The 17,281-nt window shown below is 44.6% G+C and overlaps 1 protein-coding gene across 2 annotated transcripts in view; it reads right to left on the bottom strand.

Moving 5' to 3' along the window:
• DDX31 (DEAD-box helicase 31) overlaps nt 1–17,281 on the bottom strand; it is a 47,804-nt gene that overhangs the window by 19,422 nt on the left and 11,101 nt on the right. For both annotated transcript variants that reach the window (XM_035555262.2, XM_035555263.2), the window contains exons 14-17: nt 16,068–16,127; nt 10,098–10,148; nt 7,902–8,041; nt 2,239–2,320 (exon numbers count right to left, since the gene is read on the bottom strand). In XM_035555262.2, coding sequence (XP_035411155.1) covers nt 2,239–2,320; nt 7,902–8,041; nt 10,098–10,148; nt 16,068–16,127 — 333 coding nt within the window. The remainder of the gene's footprint in view (nt 1–2,238; nt 2,321–7,901; nt 8,042–10,097; nt 10,149–16,067; nt 16,128–17,281) is intronic.

Raw genomic sequence — 17,281 nt, 5'->3', positions numbered from 1 at the left:
TCTCGAACGGCAACATCACATATGGATCGGGTTCAGCTCCGCGTAACAACAAGTCCTCAATCACTCCGACCTATGCAGTGTCCGTTGCATTCCCCGCTTATTCTACTGGCTTTACAGCAAACTTAGGGAATTTAATGGAGATTAACCTCCCTTAAAAGTCATCAACACGTCCCTGCAGCATCTGAGAAAGCATTACAGACCACTTATAGAGCCTCTGATGGCAATAAAATACAAATCTTAACAAATTGAATGAATTCTTGATTGCATTTAATATATTTTTCAAGTAATTCCTGAAGATATCTATTTGATATTGACAGGCCTATAGTAATTTCATCCCCATTATGTAGATTTTTTTTTCCAGAAAGAGAAACTCTATTTCTTAGCCTCTATTCTTTAACATTCTGAGTCACATAAAAAGAGGTAATTTTGTATTTCTAAGTCCCTGCAGCAGATTCAGACTATCCTACAGACACAGTGGATGTACCTCAGCTCCAATGAAGTCAACAGCAAAATTCCATTCACTTTGAAGGCAGAGGGAATACAGGAGTTCCATCCCACCTTGACTGCAAGTGAAAGGAACCAGCTCCTTCTGTACAGGTGCTCATGTAGAGCAGCTGGCATGGCAGGGCGTGCCTAGGCAGCACTACCCAGCAAAAGAAATGAGAGTAACAGCTACTTTTCAAATTGGGGTTGTTTTTTGTTTGCTCAGGTTTTTTTGTTGTTGTTGAATAAAGCGAGAAAGGCAGAATATGAGTATTTAAATCAGAACGTTCTACATTTAAATGTGCAGAGTATCTTACAATTTGAAAGCATGGTAGAAATACCAATCTGATCGATCCTGGTGACAAACAGGTTTGCTAGCTTTATATTCTTGATCCAAAGGCAAGGATACAAAGGCATTGAGATGTTTAGGTGAGAATTTTGGAAATGGATCAATGATTTCGTACCTCCTCAAGTATTGAGCTCTGACATTCAACAACATTCAGCATGCAGTTTGTCCTGCCACTTTCAAAAACCAAACCGTCATTTTCCAGAGAAGAAGAAAAAAAAATAAAAATACCAAACCACGTTCTCTATTCTGCTCACTTCCTGTGAAATTACACTTGTCCTCCAGCCTGGAACAGGTAGCATTCTGTCCCATGTCAGTAACAAACCTAAAGTGCAGTAACTTTATAGATTTAATTGTTGAAAAACTCTCCAAAGGAAACTCAGTTACTTACCTACAAGCACACTCAGAAGAAAAGGAAAGTATTTATTCACAAAAAAAGCTATTTAAAATAACGTCTGCATTAAAACAGCATAACTGCACTTTTACATACTTGCTAAAAAACCTAAGAGCCTGTATCCGAAACACGTTCCAAACATTTAAAATATAAGCATTACAGGCTGATTTCAGTGAAAAATTAAGACCTTTATATACAGCTGTATCTCACATGAGCTACAGATGCAGCTTTCTGTGAAGCATAGGGCATGTAGGAAAAGTGAACATCTTTAAAAGCATCTTTACATAAACCACCACAGTTCTTAACAGTCATCTGAGAAGGTACTGGGTAGGTTGTAGGCTCATACATGTTAAAACAAAGAACAAGCAGACAAAACAACAACCAAACAAAAAACCAAAACACTTGCATCATGCTTGATGCACTCTTGACTTCCATTCAGAACGAGGGTTCTTGGAAGATTTAATTTGCAAGAATGCAGAAACACCAAAGATGTCACCTGCAAATGGCTGAATTCTGTGAATTAGCAAACTGATGGCAGACCCAAAATTTGCCAAAGTCAACGAAAAGGTGACTGTCAACACAGAGAGCTTTGTTTCAGGCTCCAAGTAAATACAGATAATAATTTAAAAGCCTACAGAGCACAACACCAAATACATTTTGCTCATTTCTTCAGAAAAGTTTTGTGATATTTGTAATCTCCAACAGTATTTTAATGCAGAAAACCCAAGGAGAACAGAAACACTGTGGGAAAAAAAAATAAAGCTTTTACAGCTAGAAAGCTTAGTTGTCTACTAAAAAATATTTGCTGAAGAGTTAGAAGGAACTGGTTTTGGGGGGCAGCAGTTTAAAGACTGGGCTACTGTGATCTAAGGCAGTTCCATGATTATTTGCATTGCCTGACACGATGGATATACCAACCATCATACCATAAAGACGGTAGCTAAGGGAGGAATATTTACGATGCTTAACTGGTAAATGAAAATTGCAGCAATTCCAAATCAGCAGAATAACTCACCTTGCTTCTTGGTCTGGGCAACTTGAAGCGATCGTCTTTCATCAGGCTGGATAATACCTTCTCCATCTTTATCTCTGAGACACTGTGAAGCAACAAAGAAAAAAAAACATCAATGATTTCTTCTACATTTTAAAACATAGCATGTAACAAACTGCAGGCTGATAATGGATTGCAAGAAGACTGAGATTTACATGTTCAACTTAAGCATTTACCCCTGAAATACATGAGCTCTTACCTCAGCGACTCCCCCAGCAACTCTAAAAACGTAACTAATAGGAAATCTCAACTCCAGCTGAACTGGTGCTTTCACTGGAACTGAGACAACATTTTACCAACAACCTTGTCACCATTACTAGTCACCAATAAACAATCTGGTTCCAACAGGGCATCAAAATAGCTGAGGGTGGCATACAAATAAAAACAGTCCACTGAAAGGCTCCTTGGTTCTCAACCAGCATAACTAACTACCGAAAAATTCCAGGCCTTTAATTATAGTTCTGTTGTTTCCTTAATTTTTCTTTCCTTGCACTGAAAAGCACCAAGACAATCAGGAAACATTTAGTTTTCTTTTACTGGCTTTCCAGTAAAAGAAACTCAGTATAGAGTTCAAGCACCTCATAACACTAATGCTTCATGTAGATTTACTTTATAGCTAGAAACAATAAGATGTGTAACCTCCACTTTGAGCCCAAAGGACGTCAAACATTTCATTGTCCATTAGATGCCATGGGCAGGGAGCAGATGATGTCTGGATTTTGTTGCTTGTGCAAGCGTGAGAAAGAGCCTGACATGAGACATGCACATATAGGCTACAAAGATGTGCTGCTCTTACTTTGCTGTGTTCTCAGCTCTGCCAGAACAAGTTTACTTTTCTGCTTCTCCTACATCTCATCTCCCCTGATTTAGCTCCTGGATCCTCTTAAAGATCAGAGACATTTCTCAACCCTCATTCAGAGGAACAGAGTGTTTTGACGTTTACACACAGTATTTTCCACCCACGTTAGTGGCCATGCTCACAAAGCTACAGACCTAGAACTAAAGCTGTGTAAAGACGCAGCTCCTTCCTCTCACACTGACTCAGAGAGAAACAACAGGATCCCAAGGAACTTTTCCTATGAAGCCAACTCTCACAGCTTCCTTCCAGCTGGTCACATCATACCTCTCTCCCGCAACATTTTACATCATCCCAACCTTTTGCTACATTGCCTGGGTCAGGGCTCAGAAACACAGTTCCTGACAGACATGATCTCCCACTCATTTATAGCTTCAAAAGCCACCTCTGATGCCAAATAAGTCGTTTGATTTCCTTCCCCATTCTGAGAACTCACCTTCCCTCTCCTCTAAAGTGCAACGCCAAAGCCCTGCCCATTAGGGACCCAACACATTTTATTTATTTATTTATTTTTTAAACACAGGCGACTCAGTCAGCTGTCCTAGCCAGGTTTCACACTGGGCATTTATTTTCATTCTGTCGACTCACATTCTTCCTGTAGATTCAACCAGATGATTTATTCTCCAGTCCAGCTTGCAGAACACTGCTGGGTACTGTTATGGCCCAGATACCACAAACGCTTAAGGACCCGCTTCATTTTAAAGCATGCGAGTGGTCCATTTAGAGATGCATTTACATGAGACTAGATATTCTTTGTCCTCTTTAACACTGTCTTGTGGGGCACACACACGCCAGGTGACACAGCACAGGAACAGCTGTGCAGCTTCAGGCAATTAATATTACAGCTGCATCCAAACTGGGTCCCATTTCCAAGGGAATTACTCAGAAAATAAAAGCTAAAGTTTGTGAGCCCAAATTTTCAAGTTGCTGCATTTCAGCAATGGGCAAAGGTCATCTCTAGAAAAGAGATTCTTTTCCTTTTTACACCAGAATGAATTATAAATAATGCATGGAAACCGAGGCGTTCATTTGGGTTTACAACAGTTTAAGGAAGAGGTAAATCTTGGGGGCCTAACAGCTCTCATACGGTCAGACAGGTGTACGTGGTTTCTGGAAGGAGGCACTGATGATTTTCTGTGAAGCGCAGGAAGATTGTAACAAGGATCTCCCCTTCCTCTTCACTCAGAGATCACAAAACCCCCGACCAGAAGGAACAGGTAGTTCTTTACCATACTCTTCATTACCGGATACTGTGATCCTGGCCTGTTCCCCACCCCTTCCCAGTTTAAGCAACGAATACCTTTTTTCCCTGCAATCTGCATTTTCAACCTCAGCCAGTTCATCACCACAACATAAGGAAGGGAAGAGACGGTCCAGAGAAACAGTCACACAGCCTGGAAGGGAAAGGCCGGTGTGGCCAAGAGATGCCCTGCGTGGGAGAGAAGCCCCATCTTTGTGCAGCTGGGACTCAACAGAGCAGATTCCTCCACTGAGGCTGCCGAGAAAGGCGGGGGAGCGATGGGGGAGCAAGGGAAACGGAGCATAAAAAGACAACTGAGGGTCTCTCTGTTTGTTTTTGAGAAGTATACCAGTAAATTAAAACATAAATGGCAACCGCTTAAGCAAGCGGAGAAGCGTACCTCCCCTTCCCCCAAAAGGTTGCTCTGACACGGCGCTGAATGAAAACGTCAACCCCCTGACATTGATTTGTCTGAAATGTCACCCCCTCGCCGATCCTCCCCTCCCCTGGCGCGCCGCCAGCTCGCAGCCTACCAGATCTGTGAACCTGGTTCGCAGCGGGGAGCGTCAGGCGAGGGGAGCGGGCGAGGAGGGGGGAGAGCACGGCGCGGAGAAGGGAGAGAAATGACTCGTGCCTTCACGGTGATGCGTTTGCCTTTATAAATTAGTTAGGCCGCCGTTAGGAGATAAAGAAATTATCCGATAGCTGTCGAGGCAGGCGCTGCTAGATTGCAGTTGAAGGAACTAAAAGAGACATAAGCAAAAAGAGAAAAAAAAAAAAAGTAAATCTCGCTGACTTTCTACTGCTTCTCGCCTTCTGCCTTTGAAGGAAAATCTGTTAGTTATGCTTAGAGGCGAGACAGAACACTTTGGAGTCTAACCTTTTAAAAAAAAGGGGGGGTGGGGTGGGAAAATGCACACTAAACATCAGCGTGCGTGTACATACGCGTCTACAGTTGGGTAGAGGAGCCACAACTTCAAGCCACACAAAGATTGAAAAGAAAGTTACAGAGAGGCACGCAGCTTTCTTGAGACCCATCGGGAATTACTGATCTCAGCAGAGCCAAAGTGAGATCGCTTTGGCAAAGGCTAATGCTGCTTTTCCACAGTGGAAGCCAAGGAGAGGCTTCAGGTACCGGTGAAAATTAATTGCGAGCGATTTCCAATTTCAAAGGCAGTCATCCCTAATTCCGAAGTGGATTTTCATCCAGGAACAAAGCCACGTCTGCTCTCATTACTTCCAACCCTCAACATTTCTGGACTTACTCCCAAGCATGCTGGGGTGGGTGGAGGGGTTTAAGAAAAAACTCTGGGTCTGATCCTCATCCACTGCAAATCAGTGCGGCACTGGAACTACTCATTTACACCAACCGAAGCCAGTGAGGACCTGTCTCATGCTTTGTTTTCTTAGAAATACATATTTTATGAAGTATTTACATTTCAATAAACCCAGCAGGAATTTCATTTAAAGAAAAAAAAAAAATTAAAGAACAATTCACAACACACTCATCCCCAGTAAGAAACAACAGACTGCAAATTGAAGCGAAGAATTAAAACAAAATGCGAAGTCCGGTAACTTGCGCAGTCCAAATCAAAAGCCACACAGACTCATGATAAAGAAACAAAAATTATCAGTGCTTAAGAGGACCGGAGAGCGTCCAACACATGCTGTCTTTCACCACCGCACTGAATTAAATTGTCAGGATTATCACCGTAATGCTCTGTTTATGAAGGGTAACGGCAATTTGTGCTGATGGCACTTGCTGCCTTTAGCTTCGAGCTGCCTTCCCGCATCTTCTGTGTAATTCATCAGCTCTCTCTTCTGTTCCGCTGCCCCTTCTCACACCATATAGGAAGAGCAGAGGACACATGACTGCAACCAGGCCGAATCGCCCACCCATGCCAATTAGACACTCATTTCCTTCCATCTGAAGACACGGGTCAAAGGAGGAAAATTACACTCCTTTTTTGGGAAGTCCCTTCTCTCCGGGGCAGCGCGTTTTTATGAAGAACATAAAACAAACAAACAAGAAAAGACAGTCCCCGGAGTTGTTTGGCTGTAGTGATTTGAGAAGTAGAGGAAAAACATCCACATAAACCTCCCTCCACACACTGAGCACAGTCTTCTCCAGATGCCTGACGAACGGCGGCTGGCTCAACAACAGGTCTCCTTAGCAGAGATAATTACCAGCGTGGGTGACTGACACTGCTCCTTAAACTTGTTAAAAAAAAAATCAGACAAAAGCATTAACATTTATAATTGGGAAAAAAAAAAAGGAGGGAAATTTCCCTCTCCTTTCCCCAACCCTTGCCCAAATGCTATAAAATAGCAAAATAAAACTTTCTGGTTGGAACTAAAAATTCACAATTATGTGGGATTTCACCTTTAAATGTCAGTGCTGTTTGTTACATGAAAAAAACCCCTGTCAGCTTAGCCCTCCATGTCTTGCTGGTGTCTGCTTAATAGATAGTTACCTGGGATGATGGATGGCTCTTTGTTAGACCACTAAATGGCTCACAGCCTAGAATAAGCCTGTATTTACTGCCAACATTTGTTGGTTTCAAGGATGCAAAACCAAATACAGCTCCAAGCAGCTCCGCCCAACACAAACACGAGAAATAAAAGAGAACTAATTTGTGCACGAGTTTACAGGGCTCCATCAACACCAGTACAACACTAAAAGGACTCTGCTCGGCTGCTGTTCTGAAATGCCAAGAGACAGCAAAGCAGGAAGCAAGGGGAGTCACGTATCTCCAGCTGACTGCCGAGGAGGCTTGGGACCTGAGAGTGCTCCTGAATAGCAATGCTGAGGGGTTTTTTCCCCCCACAAAGGGACCACGGCGCAAGCAGAGCTGACTGCACTTGGGGCTGGCCCTTCACCAGCCTGGCTCGCTCTCCTTGCTGCCTATTCCCCAGTCCTAGCTACAGCCGGCGTAAGAGAGGCTTTCTCAGGTAGCCAGGAAACGTACCCCAGTTCTGGTCTGCTGAGTCCACTGCCCTCTTCGCCTTCCAGGACCACACTGAGCACTCACCACTTGCAAAAGCCTCTACTATTTCTGTCACAAGCCACTTACACAACATATCTGGGCCAATTACCTGCCAGATATGACCCACAGCTCCCTAGCTATTTCTCTGCCGGATCTCTCCTGAAGCGAAAGCACAATCTCTGACAATATGGTGCTATGCAGGCAGATGGCCAGTTAGCATTTGACAGGCTCATTTGACTTGTGATCTCCGCATAGCCACGGCTTGAACCCAGGGCCACAGAGATAACAACCGAGTGCAAAGAATCTCCGACTATCGTCTCCTCTCTGCCCCTCGCCACACACACTCGCTTGCACACAATCTGTCAGGCTGATGATTTTTCGCACACTTTCCCCCCTCTCCTTTTGCTAGTCTGGGGCTGGTCCTGGATCACAAGAATTAATAAATTCTTATTAAAACCTGCGCGAGCTACAGTCCCGCTGAAAGTGCCACGGAAGGTTAATTAGCAAGGATGAGCTGAAACTTTTGTTCGCGTTTCTGACTCACTTAATCTTGTGAGAAGCCAGCAAGCTGACATATTCTGCCTCCGAAGGCGCCAGGACAAGCAGGCTGTTCCCGTGACAGCCAATCCGAGCCGTCCTCCCGATCCGGTGGATGTATTCCGCAGGTGAAGCCGGAGCGTTATACTTCAAAAAGGGAACACGAGAAGGGAAAGGAGGAATTAACAGAACACAGCGTGTTAATTATAAACGAGACATTCAGCCTGCTCATCTGAAACCAAGGGGATCGCGGCAAAACCCCCACGCTGTACCTGCCTCGGAATCAGTCTGTTTAGAAAGAGCCCATCGGACTCATCCCTGTAACCATCACTCAACCCCTTCAGCCACAGCAGTTTTTTGACATGTGAATGTGACACATTGGCCAACTTTCGGATAATAGGACAGTTTTCCCCATCTCAGTGTCTCTCTTTGCCTTTTACATTTTATTTCTGCACAGGCACGTCAGGAACCTGTTTGCTTCCCTCAAAAAAAAAAAAAAAAAAAGAAAAAACCACACACAAAAACCTCAAACCAAACAACCCTCAGCAGTGCCCATACGTACGAAGCGAGAAGCTGCCTGCTCTGCATCTGGGAGAAAAGCCGCGAAATAAAACATGAAAAATGTAAATGTGGAGTTGGGCTAAATTGCTTTGTTCGAATTAAACCAAATCATAGGTTACTGGATACATTACTGGATAAAGGAAACCTAAGAAAGATGGGGAAGTCAGTCCTTTAGGCAACGTATGATACATGCAGCAGTTGTCTTTCCACCCATAACTGCGAGGCGCTATTGAAACGTTGCTTAAAGCTCCATCTCACCCCAAATAGCGGTGCCCCTCGTTTACTTCTCTGGGAATCAAAAATGCCCAGCCATTTACAAGATCAGATAAAGGGTGACCTGTTTCCCTCCCTTTAGCCTCCCCCCATTCTCCCTCCCACCCCTCTTTCCTGGAAAAATGAACATGCACAGAGATACTGCTTAGAAATGAGCCCTCAGCAGTTTAACTGGAAAAAAACCAACAACCAAAGCCCACTCTAGTGTTTATACCTGTGCCCTCTGGCAAAGTTTCTACTGGCTAGAGGTGTGAGTAAGATGCTGTGAGCAATCTAATTGCTCCCTGCAGGTCCTTGCTCTTGGACACAGCTCTCAGGACAGCTGAGATTTCGCCTTCTGGACACACAGAAGTCTCCCAGGGCTTGAGGTAATTTGCACTGCGTTCTAACACTGGCAACTGTATCTTTGGTAAATTATATTAATATACAGAGCTGGGAATTAAAGACTTCACTTCCCCAGCCTTCTCTGACTAGCTAGCTGCTACAAAATCTTTCGTTTTTAAAAACACAAAATTAAAGTAAAATTTGTTACCTGAAGGGATGAGGTAGAAATTAAAAGGCTGTTTTGTTGAGGCTCTGTGCACTGTTCTTTTTACCCAGGTGTCACTTGATAGAGGAGAATCTCTAGATCAGTTTTCCTGAATTCAACTAACCTTTCTTTTAATTATAAATCTTTTACAAAAATGATATCTGCTTCATGCCCCCAGCTTCCTCTTTGAAATGACAGGCTGCTATTTTTAAGGTTCAATCCATCTCCCTTATTTTTTTTTTCTCCCCAAAGAGAGTATTTCTGTCAGCAGCAACGCAGTGTTCGTGGGTTTTTTTGTTTGTTTGTTTGGTGGTGGTTTTTGTTTTAAAGTGAAAAATCTGAACTATGCAGTTCTACTGAAAGCTGAATGCTTACAGCTACCCAGTCCCAGTCCCAACCCAGCAAAACCTAACTCGAAACATTCAGGTCATTGCACAGACAGTACTGGGCTATTCGATGTTTAACATTAGGACTGCACTTAAACTCCTTGTGGAACTGCCTCCCCACCAATCTCAGAAAATCAGAAACACAGAACTGCGAGAGAGATGGCCAGTGCTTCACAGAATCTAGCTTCCTGTGGGGGGAAGCACGAGGTGTTTCCTCCCAGCCAGCAGAACATTATTACACCGCTGACAATACTCAAGTTATTGAGAAGGAAAACAGACTGTCAGCCTTGACTCCTGGTCCTGTACTCAGGAACACGCAGGTCTCTCACACCTGTAGGCACCAGCACAAAGACAAGCAAAACTGCAGAAAGAGGATGTGGACTGGAAGGGGATTTCATCTGAGCAAGACTGTGCTTAATACATACGTACACATACATAAACACAGCAAACCTACCTGCACGATCCATGTAACTTGAGGCAGGTCCAGCCCACGTGCTGCGACATCCTTTAAAATTAAAAACGAAATTACTGTAAAAATGCTTTGCAGATATCAGCACATTAAGAACTCTTCTGGGGTGGGGATTATGCTGGGACAACTGGCTATGCAAGTAGGATTTTTATGTGCCTGGTTTGGGGAGAGATGGACAGAGGTCAAAAATAATGTTAAGGGTTTAAAATGCAAGGGAGATTGTTAACAGGCTAATACAATAGAAAGTGTTCCACTGCTACGGGCCAAAGCTTGGAGGATATAAAAACATCAGTTTCAGGAGAGTGGTGTTGAATTACAGCAGTCTGCTACGGTCCCTTTGCATTATATCAGTCACCTATCGTAATGGCAGTGATACCATTAAGTGACACCATAGTGATACTTTAGTTCTTCAGTTTGTGTCACTGCTGAAAATGGATCTGCTCGTCGCATCTACTACCCAAACAACGACAGTGGCAGAATCAAACCCCTGTAAGGCAACATTACTTCTCAGCATAACTTTCTCTACGGCGAGCCTAAGAACAACCAGGCTGCTAATGAGGAATATGGCCACAAAGCAATGATCAAGGACCCTAGGCCTTGAGTAGAATGTCCAAAGATACACCCATCTCCAACCACTACTAATTAGCTGTTTCCTAGGCGATGATCTGAAGTTGAGGAGCAGAAGACTTGCAGGTCACCTGGCCCTGTGATAAAAGGCCAACAAACAATTTAGTGGAACCTGCAGGAAGCTGAAGGACAGCTTGAGGGAAGGGGACTTCAGCTATCCCTTAGATTTTCACCAGTCTGGCTTTGATTTGGAGAAACAAAACTCAGCCCTGAAGAAAACAGTCTGAAGCTACTCTCAGGCAAGTTATTTGATGTGCCAGCTGGTGAGAAAATGCATCAACTTGCAGAAGGACTTGAGTGAGACCCTCTAGTTATCCACAGCCAGTGCAGCTCAAAAAATACATCCTTTCAAAGAGAAAAGAGAGTTTAAATAGTGTTCAAAATGGAGAGAGAGTGCAAACGTGGTTCGATCTCCCTTCTTGATTTTCTGTTCATTAGTAATGTCCTCACATACTCCTTGGATTTTACATTCACCACGCACAATAACAGAGCAGGTGTGCAGATTTAACTCTGTTAGGAAATGTTTTGGAACACGTGTATCTTTTAGCTAGTTGCAAAATAGAATATATTAAGAACGTAAGCAGGAGCTTAATGTACTAAAAATGTGTCAGCCACCCACTGAAGTGTTTTCATGCAACTCCCACACACGTTAAAAGACTAGGAAGCTGATGTTTTGGCAGCAAAGGCCTTCCCATAAGCACTAGCCAGGTTGCTTTGTGGCTCCAACTGCAGTAAAAGAGGAGACACTTTCCACAGCGCCCACTCTGAAATAATACACACTTTAGCTCCAGCACGCTCATTAAGAAACGACTTGTTCCCAGAGTCAGATGAGCAGATGTACAAAAAGCCATTTAAAGGAGGTTGGAGAAAATAAATCTAGAGAAGTCGGGGAATGTGTACAGCAGTTACCAGGATAACAAGATTATAAACTCTACAGCACAATCAGACAGGAGTGCTGACGCCTGATTCTGCTTTTGCTGGTTCTGTTATGTGCTTCCACGCTGACAAGCCTTTGGTCTTTTCCTACACTGTGCTCTTTCTCATAGCGAGCAGTCTAGGCAGGGCTGTAGCTGATCAGAGGGCTCTGACCTTGGGACAGGGTCATTCTACCCAAAATATGCAGGTAGCCAAGCTGTCCCTGCGGTCACGAGCAGGCACCTCCAGCACAGGGAAGTGAAGGGGCCATCCCTCACCCATCAGGACTATTTCCCTCCTCTTCTAAGATAACTTTTCTTAATACCTCTGGCTGTGAAACCACTGCCACAGACAGCACTATTCCAAGTACATTTGCCAAAGGAAGCAGGGAAGTTGAAAGGTTAACCAAAAACATAAAAAGCCAGGGACAACATTTCAGGAGGAGGCTCTCCCATCGCCAGCCTTGTATTCACTTCTGCTTTCACAATGCCACCAACTCCATTCAGCTGTTACTGACATATATCAGCAGCTATTCTCTTGGGGTTTAGCTTGGCTTTCTTTCAGAAGTATCTTGGGATTTACTGGTAATTGGAGTGTTTTGCAAACTCTCAAAGATTCCTCAGTATCAGTCCACCCGCGTCTCCTGTAGCTCCTTTTCCTCAAAGACCCTGGTAGGCAGCAGCAAGGTAGAATTAGGATAAAAAGTTTGAGCTGATTTGCCTTCCTCTGCTGGCAGAGCCCAAGAGCTTCTTGCTTCTCAGATCTTTAGAAAAATACTTTTGGGTCACCATGCCGGGAAACAGAACACAGCTCAAGCAACAATTATCCAGTTTTGCTAGCACTACATTTATTCCCTAAGCAGAAGCACCAACCTGCTGCCAACACTCTTTCAGGAAGCCCAGCGGATTTCCAGTTTACTACCCTCCCTCCTTTTCCTTTGCCCCAGACAGCATTCCCCCTTCCACACGTGACCTTACATAACCATTCCTCAATAAGAGGGAAATCAAGAATATGACACCTCAGCACATCGCCGCTGACTCCTGTCAATGGATGGTGGGAAGGAGAATTGAGTGGCCCTCTCACAGGAGCAAGAAGAAAGAAACTACTGCAGTGCGATTTTAAAGAAAACCCAGACGCCAACCAAACAATAATCTGAAGCCTTAACCACGTTCCTGGCCTGACCCCAACTGCAAGTCACAGAATGGCCCAGTATCACAGCCCGAACTACCTGACGGCTTGCAGAAACACCGAAATCTCTGCTCCTAAAAACTGGTGTCACCATCCTGTCCTCGTGGCCTGGGATGGGGGTGGTGAGGCACAGAGTGGGGGTGGTGCGAGGGAACAGAGGGCAAAAGCACCACACAGAAAGTGAGGCACATTGCTGCAGAATATGTGAGCCAACATGGCCACAAAACTTTTGTAAGGGCCTCGCACACAATCTAATTAGGGCAAAGGAAATTGCTAAAGTTGCTTTTGAAAGACACTCGATGGTGAGGTCTTGAAGGCCCTGAGCTTGACAATTGGCTGCCTACATGAGGCCTAGAAGTACAGATGGAAGGCAGCTTGCTCAGGTGCCAGGCTGTCAGTTGGATTAAAATGACTCATTTATTTACCAAAGAACCTCACAAAGTGCTTTAGCTAACAGGCAGAGAGGGCCTAACGGCTCTCCAAGCTGGGGAAGAAGCTCTCGCGCCTTCCCGGCCTGCCAAAAGTCATTACTGCCGAGTGTGGAAAGCCATCAGCAGGGTAGAGACCCCCGTCGGCAGGGTGACAGATTGGGCTGCGTAATCAGAGGAGGAAGGAGAGAGCACAGAAGCTGTCAGAGGCGAAAGCTCTTGGCTGGGGCCGCCAGAAAACTGGCAAGATGAGTTAGCGTGACTGAGTAAACAGCAAACAATCTCCAAATGATCTTTCCTCTCTCCCTGGAAGAGATGAACTTGTTTAAAAGGCACATCCCAAAGGAAGCCGCAAAGAACTTCAGCGAAGGAGAGAGAAATAAATCTGGATGAGACCCTCTGAGATACACAGCCCTTCTTTATTTTCTTGTCTGCCAGCTTATTTTGCCTGCAAAAAATATTTTATACAATATACTAATATACATATGACATGGAGCAAATTAATAAAAGGAACAGCAGGTCCCATTGCTTACTAGAGCGGAAAGATGGGTGGAGAACATGGCATAAGGGACAAGGAAAGGACGGTAACATTATTTGTGTTGCTCTTTTGTGAGCCAGGTTTCAAAATTTTGTGGGCACTAAACACTGTTTTGCACGGAAGAGAACGGAACCATCTTACCGCAGAAGGTTTTTGCTGACATGAAAAAAAGCGTCAGAAAAAAGCAATGCCCTCGGAGGCAGGAGGTGGTCACAGTGCCTGGCTGCCCTTTGGACATCTGCGTTGGGGAGGCACCTGTAATGTGGGACTAGTGCAAAGTGTATCTCTATATTAAGGTGTCCATATGGTCCCCATTACTGTGGTAACAGGCCACCTCCTGCTTTCAATGCATTTGTCCTCCCAACATCTCTGTAAGGTAGAACGGTGCTACTATCCCCATTTTACAGACGGGGAGCTGAAGCGCAGAGAGATTTTGGACTTAGACATACAACTTACTGCGCTTGACATGCTAACCACGTGCCAGCTGAGCCACAGCAACTGTAACTGTCGGGATTTGCATCCCCGCCTTGCAATAAATGCAAAATAGCTCAGACTGCAATGAAGTAGGATTACAATAAATGCATCGCCTTACACTACTCTCCTCACTGCGATCAAGGCTAATTCACATTACCTCCCATTTGTGGCAGGTCAGGAGCAAACACACAACTATCGCTGCTCAGCTGATGTGACTACTTGCCTTGGCATCACAATTCCACATCCACTCGTACGGAGTCTGTGGCACGGCAGGAAATCACGCCACATCTCCAGTGTCTCAAGAGGGGAATCCCATCCACTGGGATTTCTTTATCTAACTTCTCTTTCTTTCTACCCTGTCATATTTTTCCTGCTACAGGCTGCATCTCCCCTCCAAATTGTCTCACCCCAGAACTGGCATCCCAATGAAAGACACAGGAGCGATTGCAATGATTCTATTTTATCTGTCTAAAACTGAGCAATTTAATGAGTTTACAAAGGTACCGAGTGAAATTTCAGTAACAAGAGATGTCCCTGAAATTTCTCAGTTATAGACAGAACGTGCGTGAAGGATAACAGTTTACCTGTTTAGTATTCAACATTTATCAGACACTTTTTATCTTCAAAATACTTCATCTGCACCAGTGAATGATTAAGCTTTGTTACCCTCCTCGACTGAGACACTGAAGTGTTATCTCTGTACACAGGGAAACCAAATTATAGTTACACTTACGCATTGCAAAGATACATTTTGACCTTGATCAAATCATTGTAAAGACCTTACACACAAGCAGGACCAAGACAAGAAGGTAAGAAGTGTAATTTTACAGGTGATACAATACGTAAATTGGCAATGCTATGTCAAACACTCCTATATACATGGCAGTCCTAGTTCATACTGTGGGCATGAAATTGAGATAAAATTCAGCCCCCCGGTTTCTGGAAAAAATTGCAACTAGTTTCCTTTAAGGACAATGTGCTGCAAGAACAGGAGTCATTTCAGAGCTAGAGAGGTTTTCTCAGCTCTAATTACTCCCGATCGCTGTAATTTACAAGTTTGCGGTGGGTAGAAATCGCCAAGATTCACACATTTTCAGATCAACAGCTGCCACTATTAGAGAGCAAATCGTGCAGCCTTCTGCACCACTGCAGCAGGCTAGCTGTGGCACCGACAGGTCAGAAACGAGAAGTGGAAGGTGCCACCACAACACAAGGGTGCCAGCAAACTTCAGGAGAGGACAAGAATTTCTCCGTCAGCACCCTTGAAGGAAGCTTGAAGGGCAAAGCATGGAGAGCAGCAGAGCGTGTGCACTTCTAATGACACCGTTCTCTGGTTGGGCTTCCCTTCCATCCCCGCAGGTTTTTGTTTTTAACCTTGGGGTAGTCATTAAGATGGGAAATATTACATTGCATCCAATTTACCTGGCAGTTACAGGGCATGCTACAAATTAGGATTGCTTTCTATTGACTGCACATAGAGTGCAAGGTTCCAGCTTCAAATGAACAGATTTTTGCAGAAACATAAGGCCATGCAAAACACGTAGAGGCTCTTATGTATGATACTCGCTTTTTCTGCTTGTTGTGCCTTACAGCAAAAGATCACACAACAGCTAGCAAAGATGGCAACAGTCCTTATTTAACGTGAAATGCAGAAAAAGGAGATGACTTTCCTCAAGGTCAGACAGCGAGCTGGAATTACAGCTCAGTGCCAAGTTCCCTGTTCTACCATTAGATACCAGGCGGGCCCATTATCACGGAGCTGCAGAGGGACTCTAAGTTACTTACAGTGCAAAGCAAGATGCCGGTCTTGGATTTTAGGAACTCCTGGAAGACCTCTGTTCTTTCCTAGAGGATTAAAACAGAAAAATTAGAAGTGTGTACACACATTACAATCAACCCTAAAGCAAAGTATCTAATGTAACAATTAAACAGCTATGCCTCATTCAAGCGGTCCCACATGGCAATCCAACCACATTTGCTATCACACTACATCACCTCTGAGCACCAGCAGCCAAAGGCCTCAGTAGCATTTGGTCTCAGTGTTCGCCAGTAACACCCATCCACCTACAGACACTCACGCTTCCTTGATTTTACTCCGTTTGTTCTTGTCCTTTTCAGAGCTCAGACTGCCTGTGGCCTCTGACATGTGACCCCCGTCTCCTTCCTGGCCCTTTTTCCTCCTCCTGCCAAAATGTCCTTGTCTCCATGTTCCAAGCCTTCCTCCTCAGAGTTCTAGCAAGAGGTTAAGTGAACGGCCTGCTGCGGTGATAGAGAAACCTGATGTACTTGACTCCCAGCTAGACGTATTGTTCTAGGCAAGAAGGGAAACTTGGGCCTTGCCGACACACTGAACCCTCTGCTGACAAAAATTAAAGAAGAGAGCACGCTGTATCTTGTTGACAATGACAGCAGCCGTGCTCAGCAGTACCATATGGGATCCACAATTTAGCTCCATTAATGCTCTTAATTTGAAGACATCAAGCACTAATTACACACTGGGTACTAAAAAGGCAAAACCCTTCCCCTGGTGCCAGCTACTTAGTGGTGTTCTGTTGCCTTAACAGCTGGTCAGGGTAGAGTTGGGCCAGACCAGGCCTGCTCGCTCACTCAGGCAGGCAGGTTGAGGAAAGGCCAGAATGCAGGGACAGCAAAGCACATGTTTCTGGTCTCCACAGGATGGGAATGAGTGAGAAAAACAATGGCTCTTCACCTCTTGCTTCCTCAGAAGAGATCTATTCATTTACCATCTCTGCTGTGCAGCTCGAGAGCGAAACAGCAGCTCTCTCCATCACAGACCAAGGGCAGGATCTGGGGCTGAACTTTCAAGGGAGCTCCCTCAGCTACTGAGAGAAATGCTGCAGTGACAGCTTACTCGACACTGTTCTCCCAGCAGCAGACTCCAAGCTCACCATCCCAGCCCACTCTGCTAAAACCTAGACTTACTTCGGGGTAATCACCATTATATTGCTATTATTCCATCCCAGGGAAAAGAGCAGGCT

The sequence above is a fragment of the Cygnus atratus genome, chromosome 19, assembly GCF_013377495.2.
Source record: "Cygnus atratus isolate AKBS03 ecotype Queensland, Australia chromosome 19, CAtr_DNAZoo_HiC_assembly, whole genome shotgun sequence".
Taxonomy (NCBI): domain Eukaryota; kingdom Metazoa; phylum Chordata; class Aves; order Anseriformes; family Anatidae; genus Cygnus; species Cygnus atratus.
Note: the sequence above shows the minus strand (reverse complement) of the source record. Positions and strands in the feature narration are given on the sequence as shown.